Raw genomic sequence first — 21,808 nt, forward strand, 5'->3', positions numbered from 1 at the left:
ACCAAACTTGGGGATAAACGAACAATTTACTAGTATCAAACTGTCCCTCCTTGTGTAGCTTGGAGAGGGAGACAATTCGTACATTTAGAACATAGATGGTCTAAGTCATGGTCAATAACAAGACCTATGAATACCTCATAATCTATCATATAAAAGGACGAACCAAGAAGTATAAAAGATTGCATTCAAGGAAGAAAGGTCTTGATGTGAGTAGTCATCGGACTAAATAGTGACAAAAAAACTCTATAAAATGAAGTGGGAATCCTACATTGGGGGGTGTGGGGAATAATAACCAATTCTCCATTCCCATTGTTTCACAAATGCTTATATGGAGACATTTTTTGATTTACTACATATGGACCCTCATTGGAGCAACTTGTATCAAGGATGTTGATGTGCAAGTAAGTATTTATTTCCTTGAATATTACATTTATCTACTCATTGTAGTCTCTCTCTTATTTATATTTCTCTACGTACTATAAAAAGCTATTTACCTTGATCTTATCATGGGGATGTTCTTGCAGGAAAAGTAGATTGGTACATTAGGCATGTCACCAAATATTGTGTAGGTCTCAATCTTATGATTGCAGCTCCAAAGAAGTTTTGATCTAGGATTCATTAGTCAATGATGATCATGCTAGATAAAGCATGATATTGAGCTTATGAGTGATTGAGATTATGAGTATCCTACTATATCAAGGAGGAGCCTAACATTTCATTTGAGGCAACCTTGGAAAGAGAGGGAGTAGATGGAGGGTAATGTTTCAGTTGACTTTTGCGGATCTTAGTCATATTTATTCAAAGGGAGTAGACCATGTTGAGATGGATTCTCCAGTGTTCGATAAACTGTAGCAATCAAAGGACTACGAATCATGAGATGAAGTTCCATATGTGCAAACTAAAAGGTCTTTATGCAAATGTCTAAATCATAGATGGATACTATTCCTTTAGAGTACATTATCATTGAAGATTTGACAGCCGATTATTTCTCCAAGCCTTCTACAAAAGTGAAATATGTACATTATTGAGGACAAGCTTGCCTTTAGCAGAGGGGCCTTAGCACCAGCGATTCCCTGAGATGTACTATAATGCATCCTTCTTTGTGAGAGAGAAGGTTGAGGTGAAAGCCTTTGTTCCACCTGTTGGTTCCCAAAACCACAGATTGGAAATCCATGGGCTTGCCAATTCTCCAACAAGGTTCCACAATTAGTTTTGGCCAACAAACGAGAATCACCATGATTCCCTTGCACTTTAGGCTTCGCTACACCTAGGCGGGTAAACTTCACTCGAAACCTGACCACCTACTCTGAAGTTTCCTATAGCAAATTTAACTTGGTGGGTTCTTCCGTTAACAAAATCCTTGAACTCTATCAAAATAAGGTTTAATGCTGAGAGTTTGAATTGATTGAATGTTTTGTATATGGTTCTTAACAATTGGTTTGATGCTTGTAAGAAGGAAGATATAGATTTTATGACTTCGGAAATAAACCCACTAATAATACTTCAATGATTCAAAAGACCAGCGCCTTTGCTTATTTTGGGCAAAAGAGTCATCTAAAATGAAGATTTTAACGTACAACTTTATAAAGTTCTATGCACTTATACTGTCAACAATTTAATAATCTAGATGTGACAAATCAAATATATATGCAATCTTAAATTACTCTAAGTTGAACTTTAACTCCTATGGTAGGGAGACAAATTGGACACGGATACGAAACGATCTGATATTTCACTATATCTATAATGATCACATTTAAGATGCTAAATGACCGTGTCCACTTATCTAACATTTAAATTGTTTAGAGAATTTAAAGATGATTATAAAGGATGAATCAAAAAGCCAAAGACTTTTATTTAACATTAAAATATAATAAAAATTTGCATTGTAAAATCATCCTTTCACTCCTTATTCCCCCTTAAAAGTAAAATTAAAATATTTCCTCTTCAAAATGTTTTTTTCCGAATATGTCTTGTTCTCTTACTTCTTTCCTTGTATTTATATCTTTACATCTTAATGAAACGGCATGTCTCTTGGAACAAAAAGACTTTTCAAGGGTTGTGTTCTTTAATATTATAATGTTTCACTTTTAATCTTCTTAAATTGCACCTTTTAGTTTCCTTTTCCAATATTGTTGTAGCTTTTATGGTGAGTTTAATCAGTGATATGAACTTATCTTATCACTAATTTTATTTCTTTTATTCATGACATATATTATGATGATTGCCTAGCTTTTTAATCATTTTAGACTCAAATAATCAAGTGCCAACCGCAAAATCTGATGCTTGCATCACATTTTCCTACTCCTATAGGAGTCGCTGCATATAGAGTCAAAGTCTTAATTGGCAATCATAATGTTTGGTTGCCTTTCATACCAATTTAATATCATTGTATATATTCATATTGTCAATTTTATATTCTTATCAATTTTCCTTTGCATAGCCTAGATATCATTGCTTGTGTATGATCGTTTTTGTGTAAGACCATTTCTCCATTGTGCATTCCTATCTTTGACACTTTTATATTCTTATCAATTTTCCTCTGCATAGCCTAGATATCATTGCTTGTGTATGATCGTTTTTGTGTAAGACCATTTCTCCATTGTGCATTCCTATCTTTGACAGCATATGATCTTCCTCTATAGGCAGTGATTCATGCTAACCTTTTATTTTTTATGAATTATTGATGTAGTTGTTTGTGCAAGAACGAAGGCTCTCTTCCATGTATGTTCTAAAAAGTTTTTTCACACATATAACTGAAATGGTGAATGCACAAAGTATACTCACAATGGAACTCTAATAGAATCTAGGAGAGAAGGAATGAAGGATTCACAAGAAGTTGTTCCTCAAAGTATTGTTTGTCCTGATTATCAATTGAAACACTTCTCTTCGTTCCTAATATCATTATTTTTCACCACGGTTCATCACTAACTCACAACCAAAGAACTCATCGCTATCTCACTTACAAGTTCATTGATATTATTTCATAGGTTTTGCAAACTTATTACATTCTTTGCCATGAAAAATAGAGGTTCTCCATGTCATTATTTGAATCAATCTTTCTTAGCATACTTTCGTCTCAAATCTCCAAAAAGCAACATGTATTGCGGAGACATCTTAAGTTCTAATCACTACCATCGGGCAATTCAAAAATAAATAAATATTGAGATGTTTAGAATATTGCTGACTATAATCTTGGCATAGGCTTCGTTTCCAAACTCCCTATTGAATTTGTAAAATTCATACAAGTTTGCCTTTAGAAGTCCACATGCAATGAACAAGTGTTCATGATAGAAGTGGTAGTGGTGTACATGTAGTAGGTGATACTTGTTAGCAAGAGCATGCTTTTTTACTAACTTTAGAAGTTTGACTTCTTCAGAACCCTAATCAAAATATTATTTGCTATTGCAGAGCCGAGATTTTGAATTACAAAATAGCACCTAGCAATCATAGTATTTAGAATTATGTGATAGTCTTTAACTCCCTTATAACCAATTCCCTTTTTATTATACATGATCTAATGACCAAATGTTTCAAAGTGGACATGTTGTGCCATGATCTGCTGAACCAATCGTCTTAAAGATGCAGCTTCTTCATCCTCTACCCTTTCTGTATTTCCATTTTTTATAAGATTATTCAAACTTCTCCATCCCTTCTTTTTATCCTAATCCCTTCAACATCTTGTTGATGTCAATGTTATACCACTACATAACATATAGGAATTGAATACTTGATATGGAATATTAAACACTGAACCCTCTCTTGAAAAGTAGATACTCATGAAAACATGAGAAAAGCTCCAATGTTCCTTACACCTACGGATACTAACTCAATTATATTAATGTGATTTGTTGGTTAATCGTGTAGGCAACCTTATGTTATTCATTCAAGGATTGTCGAACTCTCGTTGTAATGGTGAAGATGTTTGGCTTTGTAAAGTATATGAGCGCCAAATGATGTTGATGGTGATGATGATGAAAGGTATGCCTGCCAGTGATGTTTCTCCTTTTCTAACTTTCTTCTTAAATGAACTCCATTTACTGAACTACTCGCTGCTTTACTTCTACTCCTATGAATGGAAAGATTAGTAAATGGACGAGGATCAAATCTGATGAAATCTTACCAGCAGCTCTACCTCCATAGATGCAATGATTTAAGGGAAAAAGACTAGATTACCACGCAAGGCTTCCTAACTAGCCACTAGGATGCTAGTGGCCTAGTTTATTGATCCCTATCAAATATCCACTAATATCACCATACAACTATCCATCTATTCATACTCTTACTTAACAACTTTCTTGAAATAAAATCTACTTCAACAACTTCAATGAAATTTAACTCTAACTATTGGAAGTAGAAACCATGCAATAACACCAAGTGATCTTAATCACCATGCAAGTCACAACAATGATAAAGAGAAGCAATTTTGGTAACTATTGGAAGTAGAAACCATGCAATAACACCAAGTGATCTTAATCACTATGCAAGTCACAACAATGATAAAGAGAAGCAATTTCGGTATTATCTAAGCAACAATTTTCTTCAACCCTTTACAAATGAGAGCAAATAGCCTTATATAGAGGCCAAAATTATGGGTGGCCAAGATTAAGAGGCAAAACCAAGGGCCAAGATTAAACCTTGCAAACCCTAATTAGGGTTATCATCATTCAACCAATTACATGAGGACACCAACTTTGTAGGTCAATGAGAAAATTAAAATAATTTGCCAACCAATGAGAACATGGGACACTTGGCATGATTTGATTGCATGCATAGGAAATTGCCACCCTATCAACCTTATCTTATAAATTTATTTAATCTTTGAGATGAGGTAAAGCCTTGGATGCTTGAGCTCGTCCTTAGAAACTTTCTCATCACCACTTGAACTTGCTTATACTTGATGTCCTGACCTTGAAAGAGTGAGGTCTCCATGCACTTGGGGTAATCTTGCCTTGGCCTCGGTGGCTTGCCCAGATGTGAACCTCCTTGCAATTTGAGAGTCTTGCTCTTGGCCACCACCTTGAAATCGAACTTGACCTCTCTCAACCTTTCGTCACACTTTCCTCCTTCATTATCCTTGCCTTCCTTAACCTTCCTAGTCTTTTCTAACCTTCCTATTCGAATTTGGTTTGCATGAATAGCCAAGCCTTGCCTAGCCTCAAATATTTTCAAATCACTTCCACCGAATTTGCTCTTCTTTGAAATTCACTCTTCCTTGAGATTCACTTTTCAATTTTCACCACCTCTAATTCAAATAAAAGAGGTAGGACCCCTTTTGAGTTTGCATTGTCCTAAGTTGCAACTCTAAATTTTCACTTATAATTCTAGCCCAATCAAATTTTCTCTTTCCATTTTCAATTTCATCAATAAAGTAGTACATCCAGTTTTCAAATTGCATAACCTTGAGAAACACCCATGATTCGGCTGAGAAACACAATAAAGTCGTCGTACTCTGATTTGAAATCTAACTTGGTGAGCTTTGACAACTTGGTGACTCTCCTCTTGCTCTCATGTAACCAATTCTACTTTAGATGAATAGAGTAGGCCTTCCTAGTTATCCTGAAATAACTCAGTCGCCTGATCCATCATTACCACTGTCATGCCTCTATGCTGGAGAATATTGAATACTTCTTCGACCACTTGTCCGCTAATGTTAGCCAACACTCTCTTCCCTTCATCGAAAATGATAGACTTGGTCACAATATCAAACCGAGATGCACACTCCATTACCAATTCTAGACAAGGCAAGGTAGGAGGGAAAGCCATCACGTGTACAATTTCACTCTTGTAGATCTTCTTCGCCATGGGGGGTTGTCCTTCCTTTAATCTGTCTTTCAATTATACCATGTTCACCGTGTCGACATTGGTATCACTTATTTGCCTCACTTTTGAGAAGAAGGCGATCTTCGGCATTATGTCTTCCTTGTCTTTTTTGGTATTTGTTCCCTTCGGGTTCTTGCTTGCACTAACATCTACCATCCTAACCACTTATTTATGCCCTTTCGTTCTAAATGATATGGACTACACTTATCAATCTCCAACCTTCTTTCTATCAATAGAATCTAGCGTATTTCTACCTCTCCAAGTCCTATCTCTACATTTATCAATCTCCAAACTTCAATCCTAGGGATGGGACTAACACTTATTTCTACCTCTTTGTTACCTTAGGATGAACTACACTTATATATCCCAACTTCAATCCTAGGGTGGTCCAGCTTATTTCTGCCTCTCCAAATGTCCTATCATGAAATCTACACTTATATCTCCCAACTTCAACCTATCAATGGAAATGATGAAGTGGTGGATGATGAGTGCAAGAAGAAAATAAGGGAAACGAACCAAGCAAAAACAAGGAATAGAATCCGCTTTTGAAACTAATCTTCACATCTAAAAAATGAATAGAATTTTACCTTAAATCTGTCTTTACCAATAATCGGGCCTCTTCAAATCCAAATCAGATCTCAAAAATTTCAATCCCTCTTGCAAGTATGATGCCCTAGCTAAAATTAGAATTTCAACTTCCTTGAAATCCCCTGCACTTGCCAAAAATCAGACCTTAAATCACATCATCCTTTCACCAAATAAAATTGCCAAAATCTGGAAGGAGAAATCGCTACCAAAGATGGAGAAATCAGACTTCAAAAAAAATTGCCCAATTCTGCATAAAATTGGATTTGCTCCAAAAAAAAATCGTCCTAGGGTAGAAATTTGTCTAAGTAAGAAGGAGAAAATAATGTTGCCAAGAAATGGAAAAATCTGTCCCAACAATCGCCCAAGCTGGAAATTCACCTCCCTTAGAAGAAAATCACACAAACAAGGAGAAGGAAAAAAGGAATGAGGAAATAAGAGGGGGGAAACCCCTCTTATACCAAACTTTTTGCCACTCCAAGTAGCCAACTTGCCTGGAGGGGAAACAAAATTAAGTTAGTCCATTAATGAATGGCCCAGATTTAAATGCAACATTAAAATTACTTAGCCCTATAGTGAAATTAGCCCATTTAATTGCTAGTTTTGATCAGAAATTGCAAAATAGAAACAAGGTAAGCCTAGGGGATGTCAAATTTTCATTTAATAATGTTTTGGAAATTGAAATACCATTAAAATCAAATTTAGCAAGCCAAAATCAATTTTCAATTCCAAATTACCAATTACCAATTTCTTTTAACATTTCTAAAATCCTCTAGGCAAAATTTCAACCAAATTAATGAGATTTTGCAGTTTAATCCAATTTCAATTTCACTATCAAAAGAAAATTTCCTTTTCACCAAAAAAATTCAAGATTTTCCAAAACAACTAAATCAAAAAATTCCATTTTGAAAATGCTCAAGCTTATAGAATTAATTCAAATTTTCAAAAAAAATCCATCTAAGTCCAAAATTTGCAATTTACCTTGCCAGATATCGTTCTAACCATCGAAAAAATGTTCTTTTTGAAACCTATTTGGCCTAAGGATAAAATTACATGTTCCGGAAAATCAAGTTCCGCACTAGGTAAAAATAAATCAAATCACATCCCTCCTGGCCCGAAGGCATCCAAGGTGTAAAATTATCAATTCGAAACCTCTGGACCATTCCAAATTTGCTAAGGTAACCAAAAAGATTTCCAATACCGCGAAAATTGCCAAGACTTGCCTGAAAAAAGGGGGTCCTCAAAAGATTTAGGGGTGATGATGTGAAAACCTCACAACCCATCTTCATAGTAAAACATAAAATGAAGGCTTTGAAAATTAAAGTTCCATCACCACCATCTGGAAATGTTCACGGTGGATGTCATGTGAGTTACTACATGACTTTGTGGAAACATCATGGAAGGTGACAATCTTTCATTGATGTTTTGTTTATGTTTACTATAGTATAGTGACGATCTTACAATAGCCTAACCTTCTATCATGATGGATGATATGTAGTTAATATCTAAGAAGATCGTGATAGATTATATCTTGTACATCAATATCAACTAAGAGATACATGTCGTCATATAGATATCTATGAGTTGTATAGTATTGATACATTATGGTGGATTTAATATCTATGGACAAACCATAATTATAATGTTCCTACAATAAATATCATAGAGTGATACATGTGCACATGCCTCATGAACATTTGAGTACTTGTTGAATATCATGTGACTAAAATATTTTGAGGCCATGACTCTGAGTACTTGGTGAAATTCATGCGACTTAATATTTTGAGGCCATTACTCCTAATGTCATGAAATGATATCTAAATGGTGGGTATCTTCTAATTAAAGATATCCTTAATCATGCCATCTTGACATTACATAGAGCTAATATCTAATCATGTGTTCATCTTGCCTTGCTAAGGAGGATGTAATATACAATCATGTTTGTATTCCTGTTATATATCAATAATAACTAATATCATCAAATGGTATCTTTATGGTGGATATCTCATAGTAAGATATTCGTGAACAATGCCATACAATTTGATATCACGTTAAAGTGATATTTCTTACTTTTCAGACGATGTTGTTTACTTTGGCAAAAATCATCCTTCCTAACTAAGAGGGAGTGTTAATGATTGTAGCTTCAATCAGATGAAGCCAATCAATGAACTCAAGTGGTTGAATGGCCTCATGGCCTTTCAACATTTGATATCTATCTTTCTCTATTGTTATTATTGATAACAAATTATTAAGTGCATATATATATGAGATATACTATTAATACATACATATATATTTGTGTGTGTAAATATGTATATATATAAAATATATATGTATATTATACATATGAGATATTATATATATATATATATATATATATATATATATATATATATAAAACTTATTATCATTAAGATAATACATTAAGCAAATATTGTTTGTGATAATTAATATGAGTTAAGAAGAGACATGCCTCTTCATATCATATCCATATGTCATTCTAAGAGTAACTTGAAACACACAATATTGTTCTGCTCTTTCTAGGTATTCTAAAGGCCTTAAATGCATTGACAACTTTATTTAAAATGGCAACTTGTTGGAATGAGATTTAATTCACAATAATCTTAATATTCTATTACAGTCAAAAAGGCCATATGCGATGGTTAAGAATTCTGAGTGATCTTTCAAGGTTATTCGTTGAAACAACAGCATTTGGAATAGTTCTAAGCAGTTGGGGGATAATAAGGTTTTGCAAAGTACTCCTTAGCTTTTAAATGATATTTTATGTGTTCATCCCTTTTTGGTGAATGGTATAAAGGATTGAATGTCGTTTGGGGTGTCAATGATCCTCATAATATTTTGGTCCATGCAAAATAAGAGGTTATGGTCTAACCCTATTGAGCCTAAATGTCATTTAGGGTGTCAATGATCCTCATAGTATTTGGGCCAAGCAAAATAAGAGGTTATGGTCTACCCTTATTGAGCCTAAAATGTGTTTTTCAATATAGTTGTTGCTTTTATGTAAGTTGGCTATTGGTGAGGTAATTTAAACCTGTGGAAAACCTATCTACCATGTGGTAACCTTGAATTGGCTAACTGTATGATATATCTGCTCATTGAGTGTCCTTTCTCTAAATTAATTTGGCAGTGCTCTCTTCCTGTTTAGGCTTTGGTACCTGGCAAATCTTGTATTACTTGGTTTCATGTTTTGTTTGGTACAATTGTAAGGGCTTATTTTATGGATAAATTTTCGCATAACTTATGGTCTGACATGGCTTTTGAATTCTATGGTTTATCTGGATTTCTCAAGATGAGGATATTTTTCAAGGACTTGAGGTGGCTTTTCATCAAAATCACCATTTCTCCAATTGCCAATGCCAAGGATTCGCAGGCGCATAAAGAGAAGGTTGGTATCAAATTACCTTCCACTGAAGCAGGAATCCTGATGGTATGGTTTAAAGTAAGGATGAATGAAGGATATTATTGTCACTTTTTCTTCGCATCATTCCTTGGATTTTTGGTTCTTGAGTTGGATTTTTCTGCTTTTGTTGTGAATGTCAATTACCTTATGTGTGAGCCATGCTGGTTGGTTTTCTGCTGATGATGTTAGCAGTGTTGGCTTTTCTGATGACACTGATGGCAGTGCTGTAGATAAAACTGTTGATTAGTTCGATTCAATATAAATGTTGCTTCTAGTGATGGGATGGTGAGTTTGTTGCAACTGAGAGTCCTGTTGATATTCTTCCTGATGCTGGTAGCTGATGCTGATGGAGGTGCTCTTAGTAAAGGAGAGGAGGTTGTTCAAGGTTCTGGGCAAGTTGTGTTTAAAATGTTCTCCTTCTTCTAATAGTGACACGGATATAAATAGTTCTTTGCTGGCATTTCCTATCAGGATTTATTCTGGTTCCTGACTAAAGGATTATGTTAATTTCAGCATTATATCTTTAGAGAGGGACGTTAAGTCCCATATTGATAAGTTGGATGAGAAAAAAGGTGGTAATGGTGGCCGATTGCATCTTATATGCTGCTACTTTTGTATTAATCCCTTTTTGATATCATGCTTATGATGCGATGTCCTGGTAATACTGAAATAGTTGATCATGTTGAAGAGATTGTGTTACTTCTCTTTTAATCTCAGAAAAGGCATATTTGTAAATTATGTATAATATGCATATGTGTAGGTATAGACATATGCATATACAGTATATTTATGTTTATTTTGAGAAAAAAGAAAAGTAAATGATTATCAAAGATGGTTTTGTTAATTGTCTTTTTTAACATTTTTTCATTTTTGTATCAGCTGGGGTGATCCTGATAATTATGAAGCGTGTTTACATCAAGAAATAGGAAGTGGCATCTCAGCAACATTGCCAGGTTGGAAAGAGGAGAATCCTATTTCTTGAGAACCTTCCAAACCAAGCTATACTGGCAAAGATTCCACTTCTTATTACTTCTCAGTTAAAATTGGAGCTGAGGAAGCAGCTACCACCACTTATTCATTCTCAGAGTACAGGCGCCATAATCTCAGCAAGAAGGTGGGGCTAGAGGTTACAAATATCCACTACTTTGCAGATCGACCTCAAACAGTCATATATTTTTATATTGCTTCTATTAAGCAGTTGTAATTACTACAAATATTAGGAGTTCCTCTGAGCTATCTGGACAGGAGAGCTAAATTTTATGAGTTATTACAGGTTTACAATCAAGAACTGGTCTTCTGTAAAAAAATTAAATGATATTAAGTAATGCTATTCAAAATTTATTATGATTTGGTTTGCCACATCTGGCCATTAAAATTTGGCACTACTCCTTTTGATGAGAGACCTTCTTAAACCCTCTTCTATCTGGCAAAAACACAATAAAAATGCATTTCAAACCTTGTACACTTTGGCTTCACAAAGCTATTATGATTTGGTTTGCCACATCTGGCCATTAAAATTTGGCACTACTCCTTTAGATGAGAGACCTTCTTAAACCCTCTTCTATCTGGCAAAAACACAATAAAAATGCAATTCAAACTTTGTATACTTTGGCTTCACAAAGCTGGCCACTATCATTTCACATTGTTCCTTTTTCTTGTTGAGTGAGCCACACAACACTCCTCTACCTAAGTCACAGGGTTTGCCGAATTTTCGGCTTGAGGTTCAAAATTCGGCGAACCCAAAAAAAAAATTTTTAAATCGTAGATGTTCGCTAAAAATTTGTACTGAAAGAAAGAAGCTGTTTTGCAGAAATTGTAGTTTATCACCCCACTTTTTAGGGTTTTCAACTGATTTTTTAAGGGACAGCGGCTAGGGCAATGTTTCATCCGTGTTTCTAAAGCATCAGCTGCAACATTTTTGAACTTCTCTACAACTCCTTTGTGTTGCCAGGCTCTATCTAGCAATAAGATGATACCAATTGAACATTTGCACATACTTCCCTTCTAAACTTCAATACCTCGGAGACAAGCTAAATTGCTGGTTTGAATTCCAGTACATATGCAGGTTCAAGATTCAGGTTTGAAATTTGTCCAAATTTTTTGGTGGTTGGGTTTGGATTCATTTTGGGTTCATTCATACATGATTTTTTTCTTGTATATATATATATATGCATGTGTATGTGTGCAGTACATACACCACTGACGGCAAGCAAGAAGTTTTTCTTTCACAAATGCACGAAGACATATAAAACAACCCTTTTGGTCTTTTCAGTGGTCACTTTTAGGCTTGGAGGGTCAAATAGACCCAAGTTCGCAAAAAATATATTAAAAAGTCAATAAAAATGATGTTTTCAATCAAATTCCCCCGAATTCGTTTTGGGTTCCTCTGTCCACATCAAAAGTCTTCCAAATTCGTCAAGAATTCTTATAGGGTTCTTCTCAGAGAATTTTGAGTGAACTTTCCAGACAGGCAGAATTTTGAGTTAATTCGAACAAATTCAACTTTGCAGCAAACCGACTTCGAATTTCATCTTCCAGGAGCAAATCTGGTAACTTAGGAGATAAGAAATAGAGGTAAAGGGTGCTTGAAAAATATTTTCAGCTCAAAATATTAGGGAAATTTATTAAAATGTAATTAATATTACTAAGAAAAAAAATCCAATCAAAATTACTTTAACTGAAGACCTCTTCGTTAAGCTTTTATCAATTTCAGATCCCATACTCTACAAAATACTGTAATCAAAGACCACCTGGTGAATCTTAGAATTGTTTCTTAACATATGCTCAAGCCATAATCTAAATCCTACACTGCAGAGTTTTTACTGATTGAGTCACATCCCTGGTAGAGAAATTATTTATTTGCAATGTTACCCTGGCATGGGAGCGGAGCAGTGCGGGGGGATGTCAAGACGAGTTTCCGGTGTAGGAAAAAAAGGGCCTCAATTTGGAGGCGACGAGGGTGCAGAGGGGGGGAGGTGGTTGCATAGTATATATATAAGATATATGATTGGAAATGCTAATTATGAAATGATTCTTCAATATATTATATAACATACCAAATATAGTTGAACAGAGAAAATTGAAATGTGATTCACAAACATAAGTTCAAACTTGAAACTTGAAACTTCATAACCATTACCAATGAACATTTAACAAATTAACTTAGTGCAAGATGCAAGATTCAAAATTCATTGTTCAAATATGAATATCATATATGATATATCATAAAGATGCTCATGATGACAATGAGTGAGTAGCATGAAACAGTGAAATGAAATAATGTATTGTAGCCATATCAAAGTGAGTACAATCAACAAAATGACAAAATGTCAATAATGAGAATGGAATCGTCCCAAGTGCTCTCTAAGCACGTATAAAAACAAATTAAAAAATAAAAGAAAAAATTATTTTTTTAAAAACTTTTTGGGCCATTCAGTCGGCCACACCCCTTGGGCACCCTGCAAGCACCCTGTGAGCACCCGAGCAACGGCAACCCACCCAGGTGCTCGACCAGTGCAGCCAAGGTGCGGCGGCGCATTTTCAGCCAGCAGGGGTACTCAGGTGCATAACACACCCACACCGGGTGCATACGCACACTCAATGCTTCGGGTTTTTGACCTAGGTGCACGCACCCGAGTTACATCGTTTATTTGATATTGCCAAACATTAGCTCAACTAGAAACCAAACCTTTGTCAACCAGCAAATTCAATGGTAAAAACTAAAAATATTGAATTAGAATTTGATCCCATCATTTTCCAAATTTTCAGCAAAAATATCTGATGCCCTATGAAAAAAGTAAAACAGACCAGACAACCTTGTGGACATTTAAAAGCTCCATCGTCCCACTAAAATCAATTTCCTTCTCCACATAAACACAACCCAAACACTGTCAAAATCTACAAGACTTTGAAAGCCTAAAAAAACCCATAAGCATACAGTCCTTCAAAAACCCTAAAGATTATAATTCAAAGTAAAATAAACAAACCTGCTAATATATATTTCATAATAAGCGTCTCCTGCCAAAAAAAAGCATTTACCAACATAAACTCGATATGAAAGAAATCCTGAATTGTCAAGAAGAAGTCAGTAAACCCTAACTCCTTCACAAACAAAATATTAATTTGTCAATTATGCTTCCAAATGAGCATTTTTATTGGAGCAAAACAAGTTAAATATAAAATATAATGTACAGCAGGAGAACCTGATAAGAAAATTCCCCTTACAATGTCGATGCAAGAAAGTTTAGAATATAGTTCATATTCTTATGAGCTCCTTTTAAAGATACGCTCATCCAGAAACTAAAACACGAAAGCATGCACGCCCTTGAAGCCCTTAATTCAAGTATTACGCACTAGTGGAAATTTGAGATCGTCCATTCTCTGAAAAAAATAGTTGGTGTTCCTTTACGCAGGAGAGATTTACCAAATTGGCTTTCGGGAGTTCGATGTCGGAAGGAAAATTCATTTCTTTACCATCTTAAACTTAACCAAGAAAAAACCCTAAAACCATTTATAGCCTAAATTCGATAGTGGTGAACCAAACTGGCCTTCGGGGATTTCATACAGTAGATATTATGACTGAATTGCGACTAGTTTTCCTACCATGAAATAAACACAACAAAATCCTTTGGAACCCTAAAAAAAGAAGAGAAGGACGAATCCTTAATTATTTTCTGAAGAAAAAGAAAAGCGATAAGCAACGCAAACCCCTACATCGCACCCCCTCTTAAAATTTTAGAACTAAGAAAGGCGTTCCAGACCTGCCTTGGCCTCGTTGAGTTGCGGCTCAGCCTGCAGAGCTTCCTGAAACGCTCGCCGCGCCTCCACATTCATCCCCTTTTTCTCATAACAAGTCCCCAGCAGACACAGCGCCTTCCCATTCTTCTCTTTTAGGGCCACAGCAGCCTCCAGATCAGCAATGGCAGCGTCCACTTGGCGTTTCTTGGCGTCCCCTCCAAGCCGAATTTCCGCCCGCTTACACAGAGCGTCCGAACGCTCAGATTTCTCCAGGCTTTTCACAACCCTGGGAGAAAGGGCTGCGTCTAAAGAATTGAGAGCAGCGACCATGTGACCTTGGCGCTCGAGAGCCAAGCCCTTGAGTATATGGCAGGCGGCGTCTGTGGGATTAAGGGCTATAGCCCTCTCCGCCTCGTCGGCCGCCTCGGCCGCTAAAGTCACAGAGACCGATTGCTTGGCCGATCTGGACCTTGCCAGTATTTGGGCGCCCTTCACGAAATGGGTCCGAGATTCGATCTTGGATCGGCTCGGACCTGTCATCCGTGCTAAAGATCGCGGTACACGCCCTCCCCATAGTATGTACATGAGAAGCAGAGCGATGCCCAGTACTACCAGTTGTAGTCCTATGTCCATCTGCATTGCAGACTTATCTGCTAGATCCATTGCTCTTTCCTGGTTCTGATCAAGGCCACAGAAAAAAATTCAGTTGGATGATCTCTGTGTCTTTCTTTTGAGATATTTTTCAGACGAGGAAACTCGAAAAGACTGTTTATGCCAGGACAAGTTCGGATAATGTACAAAGGAAGTTCAACATTGAAATGGTCAGACGGTGGGCAAGGGGTCTTCAATGCCGGCCCAACAAAGTTCAACAGTGGATGGTGGGGAAGGTGTCTTCCATCGAAGCCAAACAAAGCCGCATTGAAATTGAATAAACTATCACTTGCACCGACAGGAGAGATACAGATATATCTTATTATCAGTCCCTGCCTATCTATGGGCAGGGAACTAATGTTCCCGGTGGCGGCACCTATTAATTTTGTTTTGTTTTGCCAGTTAAAAATGAACTATCATACTTTTGAATTATCTTTTAAATGTATGTAACTAATGTTTTACTTTTTAATATTGAATCTTAATTTCTTTTGAATTGTATGGATTGGAATGGTTCCTGCTGAACAAATTATCAAATGACTTCATATATTTTTTAAAACAATGAATTTAGAAGGCATAACACTACCGCGTGAATGAATATGACTATTTTGATGAAGAATTCATTAGTGATATTGATGATGATGATTATTACAAATTTAAAAAACTTAGTCATCTTATAAATGAATACAAATTACAAAATTTACTATTTACAATACATGCCTTTTATTTGGGTTGCTTTCAAATTCATTTAAATTCATTTTCAATTACTTAATATCACACATTCTCTTTATACACTTAATTTATATGTTAATCTACATAATCAAAATTTTAAACTAAGTGTATTTATTTGTTTCTAAAACAATAGGCAGGGACTATAGCTCCACCAGAGCTCTTGTTTGTTTTATATACTAAGAAATTAAAGAAAGAGAAAATCTATTGTATTTCTCATTCTTATTATCATTCACCTCTTTCTCCATCGTCCCCTTTCTCCTTACTCCTTTTTGCCTCTTAGTTTTGTCTCTTCTTTTTCTCCTTCTCCTCTTTCTCCATTATATTCTCTTTATTTAGTCACATCACTACTTTTAATTTTTTCTTTTTTTTTCTTTTCTTCCTTATTCTCTCTCTGACTTTTATTTTTCTTCCTCTACTTCATCTTCTCCTTATCCTCCTTCTTGACCTTCTCCTTCATCACCTTCTCTTTCCCTTTCTTCCTCATCTTTTCTTCATTTTTCTACTTCTTGTTATCCATTTTCTTTTTCTTCCTCTTCTCTTTTGTCGTCTCCTCATCTTCTCCTTCTCCTTGCTTCTTTTTTTCTCATTTTTTCCTTTCTTCTTCTTTAACTACTATTTCTTCATATTCTATTTCTTCTTCCCCTTTTTCTTATTCTACTTCTCTTTCATCTTCTTCTCCATTTTATTGTCCTACTTCTTCTTCATCTTCTTCGTCTTCTTCTGTTGTTCTTTGGAAGAGAGGGTCTCCTAAATTATTTTTTCAAATTTGTCCTTCAACTTCTTCTTCTCCTTCTTTTAGTGTGTCCTATATATTTTTTTCAATAACTTTATTGACTATGTTTAAAATCAATTATATTGTTTTTTCAATATAGAATGTAAACTATTGAGATTTTTCTTTACTACGTCACATCTATCCCTCTAATGATTTCATTGCGGTGTCACATGTCAACAAATTTTGATTTTTTATAGGCAAGAGCCTACAATGCATTGGTAAATTGCAAGTCTCTCACCGAGGAGATCTTGGGTTCAAATCTACTCGAGATTAACACATAATAATAATTAATCTAACAATAATACTAAAAATGAATGATAAATAATCTAGGCTTTGACCAATTACCTATCAAAAAAATGATTTTTTATTTTTTATTTTTTAATATAAAAGTATCAAGATTTTTAAATAATTTTAAAATGTATAAAATAGCAAGATAATAAAATAAAATTAGTATACCTTTTTTAAGAAAATTCTATCTAAAACATTTCTATAAATATCATTATAGAAATGTGTTATTTTCATTGTTTGCTTATTTATACTATTATTATATTTTATTTTTAAAAAGTATTATATAATTTAATAAATAGAGAAGTAAAGAATGAGATATTGCTCAATATAATTGAACTAATGATCATTTTAAATAAAATATTTTTATTGCAAATCTTTAACCACTGAAATGATATTTAAAAAAATAAAAATAAAAGAATAATAATTTGAAATTATTTAAGTTATTTTATTACTAGTTTATTTATTTGGTTGAAAGTGATTTTGCATTAAAAAATCTTAACTACTATTTTATTGTTCTTCATGAGCTTAGAGTAAAAATTGAAAAAGGAATTCGCAATCGAATCCCCATCCTATTATTGTTGCAAAATTAAGGAATGGTAAAGCTTAGTTATATTTAAAAAATTATTCATCATCATTTTCCTCAAAAGTATGTCTTTAATGTTCATTCTCCGTGCTATACTAAAATAATAATAATAAAACATACAATTAGATGTAAATTGATTTTAATAAAAAGAAGCACTCCTTAAGCAATTTAGGCCCAAAAAAGTTGCCCTTGCTGCAAAAACAAAAAATAGTAAACCTAATCGTTGTGCGCATCCTAACAAAACTGCCAACTCAACAATAAAATCGGATCATTCATTAACTTTTTTACTTCTACGAAAAACTCCAACTCAACGATAGTACCAAATTGCCAAACAAACACAATTTTACTTTTTCACACTTTTTTGAGACCACTTTTTTATTTTGTCGGCATCGTACATTGAAAACTAGCAGGCATCCCTATACAAGGTAGCCTATCGGCTAATGAGTTTTACTTATATTAAAATCTCATTTATCTATCAATATCTATCTTAAGATTGAAAGCTTGTCAAATTTAGTAGAAGCAAATGAGTTTTTTTCGTACGCCAGTTGATGATGTGTGTTGCAATTTAATGGTGTTAGCTAAGCTTCATGCAAAATGTTTTAAAATATATTAAAAAGTCAAAAAAAAATTCTTAGAATCATAAAAATATGAGTTTTTCTCAAATTTTGTGTTGTTTTTTATCACAATGGAGAGCAAATGCTGAAAATTTCTGAAAAAAATCATATGGTGTTTTCAATTTTTAAAATTTTGATCAACGGTGCATTTTGTCTTGAGCTTAATTGTGGTTCAGTAGAAGTAAATGAATTTTTTTTCGATGCAAGATGATGTGTGTTCCAATTTTATAAATTTATTTTAGTTTATGAATAGGGGAAAGGAGAAATGACTTACTACTTCTTGAATGTGTTTCAACGATTCTGATAGGAGTTGTTGATTTCATACCTACGTTTATTATTTAATATTCATAGGAATAAAGATAAATGTTTGAGATTCATTATGTATGTAGGGTCAAAAATAAGTCATTTCAAAGTTCCCTCTAAAATATAATCTATATTTATTTTTTTATCATTTTAGTTAACAAATAACATATTTGCACAATTAATCCAACACTTTTGCACACGTCCTAATTATTGTGCATTATTAACATCAATAAACTTGTACAATTGATCTAATTACTAACTTTGATTTTCGTCAAAAAAATAGTGACAATCGACTCGTAGATTATTTTTTACTAAGCTAGATTTGTGAATTTTCTTTCTATAGCTTTCCCATCTCAAATTCCTATTGAAATCAATGCCGAGGTATTTGTAAGCTATAACTTCCTCAAGATTATCATCTTCAATCTTTCACTTTTCAAACAAAACGGAGGAAAGGAGTATTCCAATAACTTTACTTTTCTCACCCCACTTTTCTATTGCCCTTCATGTTTTCAAATTGTCAAATAGAGGAAAGGAGTCTTCCAATGACTTCACTTTTCTCACCCCACTTTTCAATTACCATTCATGTTTTAGCTTTTGTTGTATTTGTATGAAACTTATAGCTATTGTTCTTTGGCTTGTGAGTACTGAGGATGAATTTTGTGAGATCCATTATGCATGCGTGGGTTATAAAGTAGTCATTGCAAAGTGTCGTCTAAAATACATTCTATATTTCCCTATAACCCATTTTCTTTGACAACCAAGAAATTTGTAAAATTAATAAAATATTTTGCAAATGTGTCATAATAATTGTGCACTACTAATGGTAATAAACCTGCACAATTAATCTAATTATTAACTTCTCTTGTTCTCAAAAAATGGGTGGTTATTGACTCATACATGGTTTTCTAGTGGCTTTTGATTTGTGAATTTTATTTTAGCAATCTTCCCATCTTAGATTCTTGTTGAAATCCACGTCGAGTATTTGTAATATGTAACTTTCTTGAGAATATTGTCTTCAATGTTTCACTCTTCAAATGGTCAAATGGCGGAAAGAAGTCTTCCAGTGACTTCAATTTTCTCACTTCTCTTTTCAATTATCCTTCATGTTTTATTTTATTGTTGTCTTTGCATGCAACTTATAGCTATTGTTCCTTGGCTTATGAATAATGAAGAGAAATGCTTCGAAATCCATTGTGCATGCATGGGTCAAAAAGTAATCATTTCAAAGTGTCATCTAAAATATATTTTATATTGCCTTGTTATCAATTTTCTCTAATTACCAGCAAATTTGCACAATTAATCCAATACTTGTGCACACATCCCAATAACTATGCATTTTATTATTTATCGGTAAATAATTGAAGCCTTATGGAATATATTAATAAAATAGGTAAAATTACAAGAAACTTCATTCAAACGGACACTGGTAGGAAAGAATGGATAAGAAAACCTCCAGTCTAGCTCGAGACCTAAGTCCTCTTCGAAGTACAAAAATTAAAAGGGCATACCCCAATTTCGTACCTTTACGCAAGGAAAACCCTCCTTTACTGCATTATCTATTTTATGCTTCAATTCATTATTTTATTTGAGTTTATATACATATGCCATCTATACAATTAAAGTCTGAGGAAGGCATTCCTTCCTTTACATCTTTGATATTTCGATAGAAAATAAATCATGTTTAGATATTATTGTGTTTTTGAATTTCCGAAGTGAAACCACATGTAAGCCTCTTACCACCTTGATTAGAATTTTCCTTTTTTATATGAGTTTCATTCCTAGCTCCTTGCATCTTAAGAACACTTCAAGCTTACATTTAAACGTTAGTCCTCAAATGTCATTATTGTTATGTTATATTGTCTTTATGGAATATTATTAGTAATTACCATTTGAATTTACTATCTATGTGTTCAAGTATTTTAATAAGATATATTTACTTTAAAGTTGTGTCTTATGAGTGAGATTGATACTAATGTTAGTTAGGATCTTAGTCTATAGTATTTAAATGTATTCACTCTATAAATAGTGTAGATATTAAAAATAAACATGTTGAGGAAGTTTTGAATAAATTAAAATAATTTCTTACATGTTCCAATAAGAGAAATTAAATAAGTTAAAATAAATTTTAACATGTTCCAATAAGAGAAGTTTTGAGTTGTAGGGTTACTAAAGTATTCCCCGTAAAATGTTATATTGTTCTATTCTTGTGAGTCTTCTTTTCTAGTGCAGGGATTTAATCTATCTTTATAGATTTAGTTTATTGATGATAGAGGAAAAAGGGAAAGCTATAGATTCGCATTAGAAAACAAAAATGCTTTGTAATGTATCAAAATAATTTGAAGTGTATATTGGAAATTATTGCCTCTTGAAAATTTTGACTAAAAATGAAATGCTCAATCTCTTCCAAACCATCTTTATTATGTTGGTCCTTTCAACTTGCCTTACATTTTAACCCCAGAGATAATCCATCCAAGGGTCAAGCATGATCAGAGGAGAAGGTTCATTTTCCTCATCTCCTTCATCCCAATTTTGGTTTGGCAACTCAAGCATAATCAAGGGTGGAATTACCATCCCAAACTTCAATCTCTTCTTCTGCTAGATATAAGCCCATCTAATTGTTTCAATTAGTTGACATAACGTGGAAGAAAATAAACAAAAAGGCAAGATTTATTTTAATGATTGGGAATCATCTAACCAGTATATTAGAATCAAAGGATAACAAAAGTGGATACAAAGGAATAAGTTGTCTATGATCAATTGGAACATCATAATGACAGGGTCTGCAAATGTAAATATCATTTATGACCCATGCTACCACTTTATCAATGTTTCCAATCTAGTCATGTTTGAATAACTATTTCCATAGTATCAAGATGTTTGATTTGTTTGATTCTAACAGATGTGTCATGGCCAAAACCATAGTTGGTATATCATTGAGCACTCTATACCAATATGTATTATTCATAAACCCCTTGCCTAAGATCCTATAAACTACTCTTTTTATCAAGAAATGTGAATTCTGCAGAACTATCGAAAGATGATAGTCTGAAATGGGTTCATCAAAGACAATTTGATGAGAAGGTCCCTTCAGCTTAATAATAAATTTCACATTGGGAGCCTTTACAAATAATAAGTCTCGAGCCTCCTTAAAAATACTACCGTTTATTGAGAGTCCAAGAAACTAAAAGGTCAAAGGTAACTGAACGAATGGATGGGAAAGAATGATGGCGAAAATTGCCAAAATGAGCAGGAATCTTCTTTATTTCCCTCTAGTTAATGGGCGGGGATGTGAAAAGACAATG

The 21,808-nt window shown here is 34.0% G+C and overlaps 1 protein-coding gene across 1 annotated transcript; it reads right to left on the minus strand.

Moving 5' to 3' along the window:
• Positions 1 to 13,946: 13,946 nt before the first annotated feature.
• Positions 13,947 to 15,627, minus strand: LOC149538101 (uncharacterized). Its single transcript, XM_089799466.1, has one exon. It carries the CDS (start codon positions 15,227 to 15,229, stop codon positions 14,570 to 14,572), a length of 660 nt encoding a protein of 219 aa, XP_089655592.1. The 5' UTR covers positions 15,230 to 15,627; the 3' UTR covers positions 13,947 to 14,569.
• Positions 15,628 to 21,808: the final 6,181 nt, after the last annotated feature.

Source organism: Cupressus sempervirens, chromosome 9 (assembly GCF_028749045.1).
Source record: "Cupressus sempervirens isolate cs-2001-9-10 chromosome 9, ASM2874904v1, whole genome shotgun sequence".
Classification (NCBI taxonomy): domain Eukaryota; kingdom Viridiplantae; phylum Streptophyta; class Pinopsida; order Cupressales; family Cupressaceae; genus Cupressus; species Cupressus sempervirens.